Source organism: Poecilia latipinna, unplaced genomic scaffold (genome assembly GCF_001443285.1).
Source record: "Poecilia latipinna isolate Pla-1442-1.1 unplaced genomic scaffold, P_latipinna-1.0 Scaffold198, whole genome shotgun sequence".
Lineage (NCBI taxonomy): Eukaryota > Metazoa > Chordata > Actinopteri > Cyprinodontiformes > Poeciliidae > Poecilia > Poecilia latipinna.
Window position 1 is genome coordinate 645,701 of NW_015112814.1, and position 11,938 is coordinate 657,638.

The window sequence follows — 11,938 nt, forward strand, 5'->3', positions numbered from 1 at the left end:
ATTTATTCATGTTTGCCTGCTGTGTCCAGACCAATTTATTTCACAATCGTAATTGCGCCAGTTTCAGATTTCCTTTCTCCTTTTTTTTTTTTCCTGTCAGCAGCCTTCAAAGCTGTTCCAAGGACTTTGAGGCTGAAAATAGGAACAAAAACCATAATATTAACTCAGGGTTTGTCACAGTGGGTAGCATGTTAAGAGTGAATTGCAATCCCAGGAACATTCTGTCAATATCAAATGTAGCTGTATGTTTGCATATATGGACAAAAAATATATGCACATCGATTTATGTTATTTTTTTACTACTAATAAAAAATTATTCACTAATAAAAAATATTTACTAAATGCTTTTTAAGGCTTTTCTTTTAGTTAACTTCATAGTAAAATATAATTGGATCCTTGTGACTTGTTAGTCACAATTCCATTATAAATAGCAAGCATCTATGTTCTTGCAGCCATTTCTTCACTTATGTAGAAAAACACACATCCGATTGAAGTGCACCGGTATGTTGTCTTGTCTTTCCTACTTTGACGAGTGGCTTAGAGAATTAGGTCATGTGCCAAACCATATTTATGGATTGTTTATTGTATCTTGCCACGATATGACAAGCAGCACTGAGCTCAAAATTCATTTTACTTTCGCGCAAAGGCTTTTGGGCCAAATATAACTGCAAGTGAAGACAATGGGGGAAAAAAATAAAAATAAAAAAATAAAGAGAAGCTCATTAACATACTCATTACCGTTCACCTCATTGTCCACAAGAGGTCAGACATAAACAGCATAAGTCATAAATAGCAGTAAGACTTATCTGCGCACGTTTCCCTGCAGACAAAAGTTTTCCAGGCCGGTTAGAGCAGAGCGCTTCATTTCTTTTCATAACTCGCTCTTAGACGAGCCCAGTCGAGTTTCCCCGGTGTGAAGACAGTGGAGAGATAAAGCAGACCAGGCCAAGCATACAAAGCTTGATAAAGATGTGAATTTTTTTTGTATCGCTTTAAATTTTCTCTAAATTGTGGCTGAAGTTCACTCCCCCCCCCCCCTCCCTTCGTTTTAAAAGGGCAAGATGTTAGCAGGGTTGGTTTGCTATGGTCTTCCTGTTTTTTTTTTGTTTTTGTTTTTTTTAACGAGTGGAGTAAAGACAGCTCGGCCACAGGACTGAAGTTGTTGTCACGCCTTCCACGGACAAGGAGGCAGGTTCACACAACCCGCGATCTCGGGATGTAAATGTACTGTTTATATTGATGTTTTGCAGCCATGGGGACAGCAGTAGGATTCAGACATGTTTATCTACACTTTTTAAAGTTGTAGCAAATAGAATAATTTCCTCCTAATTCTCTGCGACAGCTTTTCAACAAACCTAGTTTTTCTTTTCTTTCTTTCCTTCTTTCTTTTTCCCCCCTCCCTCCTATTTCCCAAACCAAGGAACATCTGAGCGTCCCAGAGAGAGAAACTTGTTTCACAGCTTTGTTGGATTGACTCTTCAAGCAGTAATGGCCATTGCCCGGCTTGATTATGTGGCTCCGTGGTGGACATACTGGCTGCACAATTTCCCACACTTCAATTTTCTTTTCCAGTCGGTCGACAACACTTTCAGACCGGAGGAAGCGAGCTATCAGCAGGTTGGTAACTGTACTTGTGCGTAGAAGCGCACGTATTTTATTGCTGAACACCGACTTTCATATGTAAATGTTGCATCCAGACAGCCTATATTTAGGTGGAGAGCGGTTTAAACTGCTGTGTTGAGAAATAAAGGACTCTCTCTCACACACACTTTCCATCTTTTTCATCTACCCTCACGAGGATTTTTGTGTGTAGCGCTTTAAAATGTTTGGTCCTAATTTAAGGAAGTGGGGAATCATGCTGCACTGCCATTTTCCCAAGATAACTCATGACTTGTACTAGGAATGTTGGTTATGATGTGCTTACGTCAAATATCCTCAAATTTAAACAAACTAAATTGTTTTTAAGTGCATTTTTAACATTTAAAGCCACTCGCACTTCAAGTATCAGAAACTGTCATAGCTTTATTTCCACAGGAGAAATTATGTTTAGTAGTCATGCATATCAGACTTACTATTTCTTTCATAAAATGCCAATTCTTCCGCTAATCTATACCTAACATTCTGGACATCAGCAATAAATATTTCTGTCAAGTTTTTTTTTATTATTCTTATTATTAATTCTAAAATCTAAACTTCTCTTTTTACTCTATTTTTCAATTCCAACATCTGCTTTGGAGAATACCACCACTCACCCCCAAAAATCCCTGTAATTCATATCCAATCAGATGTGAAGTGTTAAAATCGACATTTTAAACATAAGTTGCACTGGAGAAAATAAAATAAATTGCTTTATACAATCCATCGCGGGGCTCAGTTCCTGTGGTTAAAATGGGCTCTGTAATGAAACAAATATTGCAAAAGTCATGCTCAGTTGAAGTCAGTTTTCCACCTGCAATCCACAAGATATATTTAGTAGTGTTTATCTGTTTTGTACTCCAATTTCAATTTGTTCTCTGATATGTTTGCTTCCATACAGGAATACGTTGCAATATCTCAGTACTTTAAGAGTCAAAGCATACATATAACACTTAAAGTTACATGCTGTTTTGTTTGAAGAAGTGTAGTTTTCTGCTCCAAACAGTCAAACACCTTCTTTTTTCAAGTATGAAAGTAACATTTCTTGTTTTATATAAGGTTGTTTCTTAAATCCGCGTTACTTTAAGAAAACGTAGCACCTTCTCAATCTCTGTGAAACTTGTGTGTCTCTCACAACTATAAGTTATCTTTGTGAAACGTACAAAAAAATGTTGAGAAGAACCTCACTAACATATAAATCAGTGGTTGCCTTTTGTGATTTAATTCAATTAAGCTTACACACTTAAGCCAATTTCATACTAACATCCGTTTGCCACCGCAGATGATCGACATTTTCTGGTTAATGTCAGTTCAGTTGTTGTTCTTTAGTGTTTGTCTTCCTTCTCTCTTTCCCCCTGTCATGCATCTGTTCCCTTGTTATGGGCCTGGCATGCAGTGGAAATTGAAGTGTCAACATGTGTAATTACCAAACAATTGAGTGGAAAATTAGAGAAGCAAGTAGAGGCGGCATCGCTGTTGTAAAGAGCCCGAACTGAGTTGTTGTGACAGAAAATCCAACCAGTTTGAACCTCTCATGGGCTCACTTCTGGCTCATCAGCAGTGACCTCCACTAAACCGTTAGCAAATCGGCGGATTAGCAGTTTGGCCTTGATTGAAGTTAAGATGAGACCAGTTGTCCTCTACTCATTGTTTGGGTTGGTGTAAGCTTGTGCATTTAAACTTAAATGTTTGGTCTTTTTTTTAAAAAAAAAGAACACCTGGATTAAAATGGGGGGAAAAGGTCTGAGGCTTGCGAGGGGGGGGGGGGATGTATTTCCAGATTGTATTTCCTCATTCATTGTCTCACGTCCTTCTTTCCCTCCCTCCTTCCTTCCATAGATTTCCATAGATCTGAGCTTGAATAATTTTGACATAAACATGTGCAGGAGCCTGTTTTCGTGGTTTTGTTAGAATCCATCCAACATTTTTGTTAGAGTCTAAAACATATTACGCTAATTTAAATTCAGCCGCAGTGCCAACTGAATCCGAATGTAATGATTAGTCAGAGATGAAGGTGTAAAATCATTTTGTCAGTCAGCCAGGCATCCACTTTGAACTTCTCAGCATTGATATTTGCAGAGCAAATTATTTGCAAGTACAATTAGGGTCATGCTTTTGTCATGTCTTTGAACCTAATCGAGTGCTACGGTAATATGAGTTTCAAGTCCTTAAATGATCCCAGTAATGAAATGTGTTTCATGTGCATTGTTTTATTAGTTTTTTTTTTTAACAAAAGGCGTTTTCAAGTGAATAATTTCCTGTTTCTTTTTTTTCTGCAACAGTGTTTTTTTTTTTTTTTTTTTCCCCCCCAGTGTGTGCAGCCTTCAAGCTTCAAATACTTTGCACATTCAGAAATCACAAGACCGAGGGAAAGACACCAAGTCACATGACCCTCCCCTCCAACAGCCCTGATCATTTTTTTCCTTCTCTCTCAGCCGCAGTCAGAGATTATTTTTAAGATGTACTTTCCCTAAGACGACAAAGAGCTGTGCTTTTTTTTTTCTTTTTGTTCCTAATTTTCTGTGGTCAACAGTCAGCAGTAATAATGCTGATGACAAGCGTGATACGTCGGCTCTCTAACCTCAGTAACATCTTTGAACCTGACTGGGCGGGGTGGTTGACTCAGTGAATCAACCACAAGGTCGATGGGGTCAGCACTTACATAAGATTTGTGGTAACACTTTATTTGAAGGGGGGTGAATAAGACTGACATGACACTTTCATAAACATGACATAGCACATGTCATGAACATGAATAAGCCTTCATGAATATTTATGACTGTTGTCGTAAAGCGTCATTCGGTAAATTATGGCACTTTTAATACAAAGTTGACATTATTCAAAATGTCTTTGTTATGACAACTTGACATTAACCAGGAAATAATTACTGTTTAAACTTTACCTTTAATAACATAAAGTTACCTAATTTTTAAAGTGCAATCAGAAATACTTTTATAACAAATTTATATCAGCAATGATTTCTTGGTTAATGTCAAGTTGTCATAACAAAGACATTTTGAATAATGTCTTATTCAACCCCCTTCAAATAAAGTGTTACCAGATTTGTCGACAAACTTGACTCAGACCATGACAGCCATTAATTTCCCTGATGGTATCTTTTTGTGTTTTCCTACTTTTCTCAGTCTCTGATAGTTTTGGCTTGTGCTGGTGCCGTCGGCCTCGGTCTGAGCCTCCTAGCTCTGGCCGTGTACCTGGTGTGTTTATTCTGCTGCCGTCGGAGCCTGGATGAAGAAACCAAACGGCCCGACACCTGTTGTGTCACGTGGGTGGCAGTTATTACAGGTCTCATAATATGGTAAGTAAACGTATTTAGATAATCCTGTTTGGCTTGGTCTTTTTTTCCGGAACTGCACAGAGATAAGGATGCCGGTCAATGCAGTCACCAAATGAACCAGGTCACGATAGGTTTCGTCTGGATTAGCATTTACTAATGCCTCAAATCTAATTCTTTCTTAAATCGTCATTGATGCCTGAGAACAAAAATCCAGTTAACATTTGCAATGAAGTCTACAGTAGTCTTCATTAAATTTAAAGCTTTTTTGTGACGACCTTGGATGCAGTTGCTTCTCATTTCTTTGTGTCTTCTGTTGTTTTAAACTCCTCCACCTCACAGAATGTGTTGCTCTGTGCACGTCGGTCCGTGTGGATAGGGAGTGCTATTAGAGCAGCCGAGACTACTTGAAAATCTCACAGTGCTCAGCTTGTCATCTCCTGACAGGTGTGCCATCAAGCAGGATTAATGGCTTACAAAAAAATCTTTCTTTTTTTTTTGAGAAAGATTCCCACTGTAAGAGCGCGCAGTCTGCTCCGTAGCAGTTTGTAGAAGCACTTTTAGGTAAAATGATGCATAAAACGTTCCACAGATTATAAATTTGTTTTGTGATAATCATTCGGTGGATAAATAGACTGAAACAATTTTTGAAAATGTTTTCTAACTTTTCATATATCATTCATAGCATAACTAAAACAATCACTAGGCACATTTAGCACCCAGAGAAAAAATAAAAGGAGTCTTGCTAATTGTGGAAAAGTACAGTGTGCGAAGCATTCCCTCAGTGTCCTAGTGTTACGTGGCTTTTAATTTGGTAGCTTTACCTAATATACAAATATCTTATAAAAAATTCCAAAGCTATGTAAATCTATTTAAATAAGAGCAAATCCTACCTCCGCAAGTACGTAGCACTCTCAGCCTCAAACTCAAAAATCATCTCCAAAGGTTGGTTTTCTCACTTTTTACAACAAAAACACAAAAGTCAGCAGAATCAACTGTTGCAATGACCTATAACTTAAAGAGATAAGTACTGAAAACCTCACAAAATACAGTTTAGGGTTGCAACTACCTTGATTGCTCGAGTCTACTTAATTTATTGTTCCTCTGTGACACGTTTAGTTTTTTCAATTGAAAATAGTTTTTCTTTCCAAAAAAATTAAGTTGTTTTTTTTTCACAGTGCAGTCTAAAGTATTTTATATCCTCTAACAGGTTTTCTTCCAGAATTGTCCTGTATTTTACCCTGTTGTCCCTTTAACTTTGACCAGCTTCCCAGTACCTGCTGTAAAAGACCACTGTGATGTTTCCAGTTAGGACGATGTGTGGACAACGATGTCCAGCATTAGCTTTCGTTCGTGCGCATAGCCTTTTGTTAGCCAGGAAGGTCAGAGTTGCTCTTATCTGACCAGAGTTCCTCATTCCACATGTTTCACTGTGTTCCCTACGTGTGTTGTTTCTTACACAAAACAAGCCTCTCTTTCTTTCTTGGCTGTGTTCTATAAAACTGAGAATTATAGAATGCTTGACTAATAGTTTCCATCTCAACAGATCTTAAGTAACCTGTAGATCTTCACGGGACTTCTAGAAATAGAGTGGCTGCATTTGCTGCTTCTCTGATTAATGTTCGTTTTGCCCAGCCTGTCAGTTTAGGGTAAAGAACTTTCCAGAACTTTCTCTCCGACTTGTTTGCTGCGACCCTTAGATTTGATGATGCTGTATGTTCACTAATGTTCCCTGACAAATCTGTGTGCCCTTGTAGAGCACTGTAAAAGTGAGTGAGTGAGCTTTATTTGTTTAGCAGTTTTCCGAGACAAAAATAAAATTCAGAGCATCAAAATTGAAACACGATACTCAATTTATATCAATCAGCTCTTTTAATAAATGAATTCACTACCTTTTGAGCAGGAAAAAGTATCAAACTAAATAAAGAAGACCTTCCATCCCTTTTATGTAAAAGGACACTGAGTGCAATGCTTGAAATAAGAAAGAACGCTTGCAAACATTTTCTTTTTAGCTATTATTTCTGAGTGGAGCATCATGTAACACAAAGACAGCTCGGCTGTATTCATCTTCCTTCATATTATACATCTGCAATGTTACTTTGCTTCAATAAAAATACGTATCTCGAAAAACTTTCAGATCTATGCAGCAACTTGGATCACTAAAGTGGATGTGCATGATAGTGTTTCATCAAATAAATTAACTCACACTTCTGAATAATACATCCTTAGTTATCTATTGTTCTCCAGGAACAATAGATAACTGCACAAAGCTTAACGCTATGGCAATCATTTTACTAAGGGATTGTTTTTGCAACGACAAGCAGCTGGCTTATCTTTCAACAATACCAAAGGACACATTTGGCAAAATTGTTGTTAAATATGCTACTTTATTTTAGCATATTTACCTTTGTATTATAAGGATAATTGGGTAAGATATCGGTGTGTGACTTGTGTGATTTGTTAATGACTCTGTGGCTCTTAACAGAAGAGACGAAAAAAAAAGAAGAGTATTGGAATCAAGATGAGATAATTGGGTTTTATGGGTAATTTCCGTATGTTTTGAAAGGTGTGAAGCTTTTGGAGTTGCACCGAAGATATGAATGTACATTTGCATATGATTTATTGTCGAAAGGCACCTAAATTAAAACAAACAAACAAAAAAAAATTGGGTCTAAAAAGACCTTAATTTAATCGCCGCACTGATCCAGTTAAGCTTGTGACAGAACTGGGCTTTAACTTTGTTAGCACCCTTTATCTATACCTATTAACTACTACAGCACATGAGACCGACTGCAATGCTAAGTAAGAGGGCATGATGTTGTTATGCAAGGTCGTTCTTGACCTTACTATGCCATGTTTGCTGTGGTGACCATTGTTAAAATTTTACATCTTAGACAAAATAGAAGAACTTTACAAAACTGCAGTAGAATATGCTTTGATTGCAGGACAGATCTTGTAAGGTTTTGATTGATTTATTTTTTTTAAAGAAGTGCACACTGTGCGGTATTTGTCCTCCATCTGAACACAATACTCCACAAATCAATGGGATTTTAAAGCCGATCTACGTCAGAAACGTCCTTTAATTGATGCTGTTGAGATAATCGTAGATTATTGGATTCCGATTTGACCTCACAGAATTGATTACGTATAATTAAACAAGGACGTGCCTCATTACATAAGGTCCTGTGACTGATAGTGTTATCAGATCAGCACAAGTCATCTGGTTGTCAGTGGGTCTGTAAGAACACGCGGGATGTTCCGGTGTAATGACAGGCAAGCTAGCAGCAAATGGCAGCATGCAGATACACATAAAAATAGGAATATTAATAAAAGTAAAAAAATAGAAAGAAGATGAATAAGTTAGGAGAGAACCCCAGATGTTAAAAACGCTTAACTTTACAGCTGCCAGATGGTGGGATGTTTGTTAGATATACTGAATATGTCTTTCTACTTGGACAAAGCCCAAATTCTGTTTATGTGCTATTCACTACATGCAGCTTTACAGTCAGCACATTTTATTAGATTTACAGCTATAATAGACAAAGCACATCCCTTACATCATTCTTACAAAATGATTGGGGTAAATTCAATTTAGTTATTAAATTTAATGAAAAAAAAAAAATCCCCCCTTTAGTTTCAGTTGCCTCTAATGTAGTTTGGAGTATTTTTGTCTCCCCTCACTGGGGGCTGCATTGTTTAGCTCCATGCATGGAAGACAAACAAAATTTCTTGTTTACTCGTTCACACAACAAAACATCCCGGCATCTACATATCCTGTGCTTTGTTCCGGTTCTTTATTGCTTTCCTTTCCTTTTATATCCTCCGGTTGCTACGGGGAGAGGTTTTGCACTGCCGCAAAATTCCTAATGCTTCCCTTGAGGCTAAACTGCCCCATGATGTTCAGTGTGCCTCATTATTGTTTCATTACTGAGTCATTAGGTGCACCTCATTGTTGCTGATGTGTCATCTTGGCAGCAGGGTTAATGAAGAGCTTATTGTGAAGGCCAACACATATCAGCTCAAACACAGAAGCTTTGAAAAGCATAAAGCACGTCTACGTTGTGCGGCTTCTTAACCAAACTCAATTTAGTATTTTTTTATTTTTTATTTTTAAATACGACCATGCAGCTGAACTTATACAGACCACTCTAATTGCATCTGTTTTTGGTTAGATTTGATTGTTCTTAATGCGCTCCCCTCAACCCTTTTCAGAACTAAAAGAGAGAAACGAAGCAGGTTTTCCGTTTTATGTGCAAATCTAGATAACCTCCATCAATTCTAACTGTGACGCCTAATGTCGTTTAAATCATGGAAATGAAAGGAGAAGTTTTGTCTAAAAGATTAAACATGTTTGAGTTATTACTGCTCATTTCAGTGCAGACCAGCAGAAGTAGGGTTTCACCAACTGGTCTAACCCTCCCTACTGTGGATGCTTGTGCTCACTCCCGGGAGGCCCAGGAAAGTGAGAATAATGGATTGGGTGTATCTCACCGAGGTAGCTTGTCTCTTGCTAGTTTGAATGCAGGCACGGATTCAGCCATCACTAACTCCTGTGAGAGAATTTTTTGGTAAGAAAAATTAAACTGTAATGCACAGAACACATGGATAATGGATAGAGAGACATCCTGTTGAAAATTATGAAATTCGGTCTGCCATTCTGCTGAGGTTTTGTGTGATCCTAGCCCATATGTCGGCAGAGTGGAGAGAGACAAGTGATACAAACTCTTGTTGGTAAATTTATTCAGACATAAAACTGCGATGAAAAGGCGTCACCAAGGTGTGTATTTACTGTTTTGCTACACCAAATTTGCACTGTTTGCTCTGTAGTTTAAATGTAACACAAAATGAAATCAAATAATTTCCTTTTTCTAAAATTCTCCATCGTGCAGTTCTTCTGTAGGAGTGGGTTTCTATGGGAACAGCGAGACCAACGATGGGGTCTACCAACTGACCTACTCCCTCTACCATGCCAATCACACTCTGGATAGCATCAACAGTCTGGTGAGAGAAGTCCTCCAACCTCTGCAATTTACAACATCATGAATATTGAAAATGTCATGTTGATCGGATCAGTATATCACCTCTGCTAAAAGTGTTTGCTTTCCCTTGGAAGTAAAAGAATCGGTCTTATAAGGTGAAAATGAACTTCTGTTTCATGCTTTGCCAGCTTCATACGTAGTTTGGTTTAGGGAAGCAGGTTGTTTACCTGCAATACAAAATCAAGAAGCTGACCAAGCAATAAAGGTGTAGCTAGAAAACATGATCTCTTAAGATGTGCTGTGAATGCTTTTCTCATTATTAATAATTTAGAAAACGGCAAATGAGTGATCCTTTGCGTGGCGTGTTGGAAGCGCGGCATTACAGCCGGTAAACAACAGAACCCACTCTGTTCAGAGCAGCACTTCACTGCAGTGGGAATGTATCCACTGTTTTTGTCACACCAGGGGAATTTAGGTGACTTCTGTTGGAGGATGTGTAAATGGGGATTATTTCCATGCAACTCCTGACCCGCATTCAGGGAAGTTATTTTGGGAGGCTTAGGGGCAGGAGGAATAGGAAAGAGGTAGGAGAGTAAGAAAGCAGCCTCGCAAGAAGCAATAATCACAATGAGAAAGAAGAGGATTAACTCCCATCTGCTGTGCATTAATGGATGCTAAGCCGCTCGTCTTTCCATCTCCTGCAGTCCCGCTATCTGTGGTGAACGTGCGTATTCTTGAACATGTCAGTATCATATATCCGCTTGAAGTGCTCACATATCACATATTTTATCACCGTCGAGACAAATTAGCATCCAAAACTAGATTGCTATTTCTGTCTAAAATTATTTAGATTTGCATGACACTTTAAACTGTCATGCAAGGAAATTGAGATCATCATTATTCTAATGTTATTTGCTTTGTTAAAGGACACACATTTTTAAAACTGTACAATTTTCACTTTTTTTTAAAAAGTAGATAAGTACGTTTTAAGCACTTTTCAGAAGCTAACGTCTTTTAATTAACTAAAAAGAGAAACCTATTACCATATATGGATAGCAGCAGAGAGCGTGTAATGGCACCATCTGGAAATCTCTCCCAGTAATATCAGAAAATATTGTTTTCTTCATAAAAAAAAAAGATGATCGTGATGGGAAGGTGTCAAAGGGAAAAGTGGGAAAGTGTTTGTTTATTGGCAAGATAGGTAAAGGATTGAGTGAGCACTTTTGCTACAGATATCGTCTTATGCAGAAAATGTGGACGACCTCCGTGGAAGTGAAGCAGACACACTTTCCTTCACTCACAAAAAGCACTTTTTATACAAAATGCTTTTTCCCTACAGCTGGAATCTTGAAGTCAAGGGAAGGAAAAACCAAAAACGTAGCAAGGAAAACATGATACATACAGGTTATGATGTGGCTTGGACAAATAGCACGAGAAATGAGTAAACAAATGTTCCAAGAAGATGGTCAGAGTCATTGTTTGTGAGCATAATGTTTGTCAGTTAAAAATCATCTTTACAGCATGCTTTCATTTTTATGTCTCCACCACTCCTAGTTTTTTTTGCATTGAAATTATTGTTTTTGTCTCCAAGCTACCACTCTCAGACTTTGTTTCATTCGGGCTCCTACCCGCCTCCCTGGACATATCATCATTTGAATCTTCATTTTATGAACTCATATAAAAGATGTAGGTGTTTTTCTTTTACTATCTTTGCTTTGGGTTTTATGTACACCTTTGCTTTGGGTGTACATTGTTGTCTGAGATTGGTAACATCATTGGTTTTCAACAACTTTCAGCCTTATTCTCTGTTGCCTTGACCTTGCTCTTTTTCTGTTTCCTTGTTTGCTTCCGTATTTCTACATTTCAGTCGTGGCAATTAATATAACTACCCTGAGCTACAATCCGGAATATAACTGAGAAGTAAATTTGTAAAAAAAAAAAAAAAAAAAAAAAAAAAAAAAAAAGGCCATAAAAATTTTAAAAAGTATAAAATTTTTTTTTAAAAAAATTTTCTCTAAAAACACACAAAAAA

At 37.6% G+C, this 11,938-nt stretch overlaps 1 protein-coding gene across 2 annotated transcripts in view; it reads left to right on the forward strand.

Moving 5' to 3' along the window:
* The first annotated feature begins 799 nt into the window (after window positions 1-799).
* The window catches only part of LOC106946630 (protein tweety homolog 2-like), a 33,908-nt gene continuing 22,769 nt past the window's right edge, over window positions 800-11,938 (forward strand). For both annotated transcript variants that reach the window (XM_015031092.1, XM_015031093.1), the window contains exons 1-3: window positions 800-1,617; window positions 4,779-4,951; window positions 9,817-9,928. In XM_015031092.1, the coding sequence (XP_014886578.1) occupies window positions 1,489-1,617; window positions 4,779-4,951; window positions 9,817-9,928 (414 nt within the window). In that variant the 5' untranslated portion in view covers window positions 800-1,488. The remainder of the gene's footprint in view (window positions 1,618-4,778; window positions 4,952-9,816; window positions 9,929-11,938) is intronic.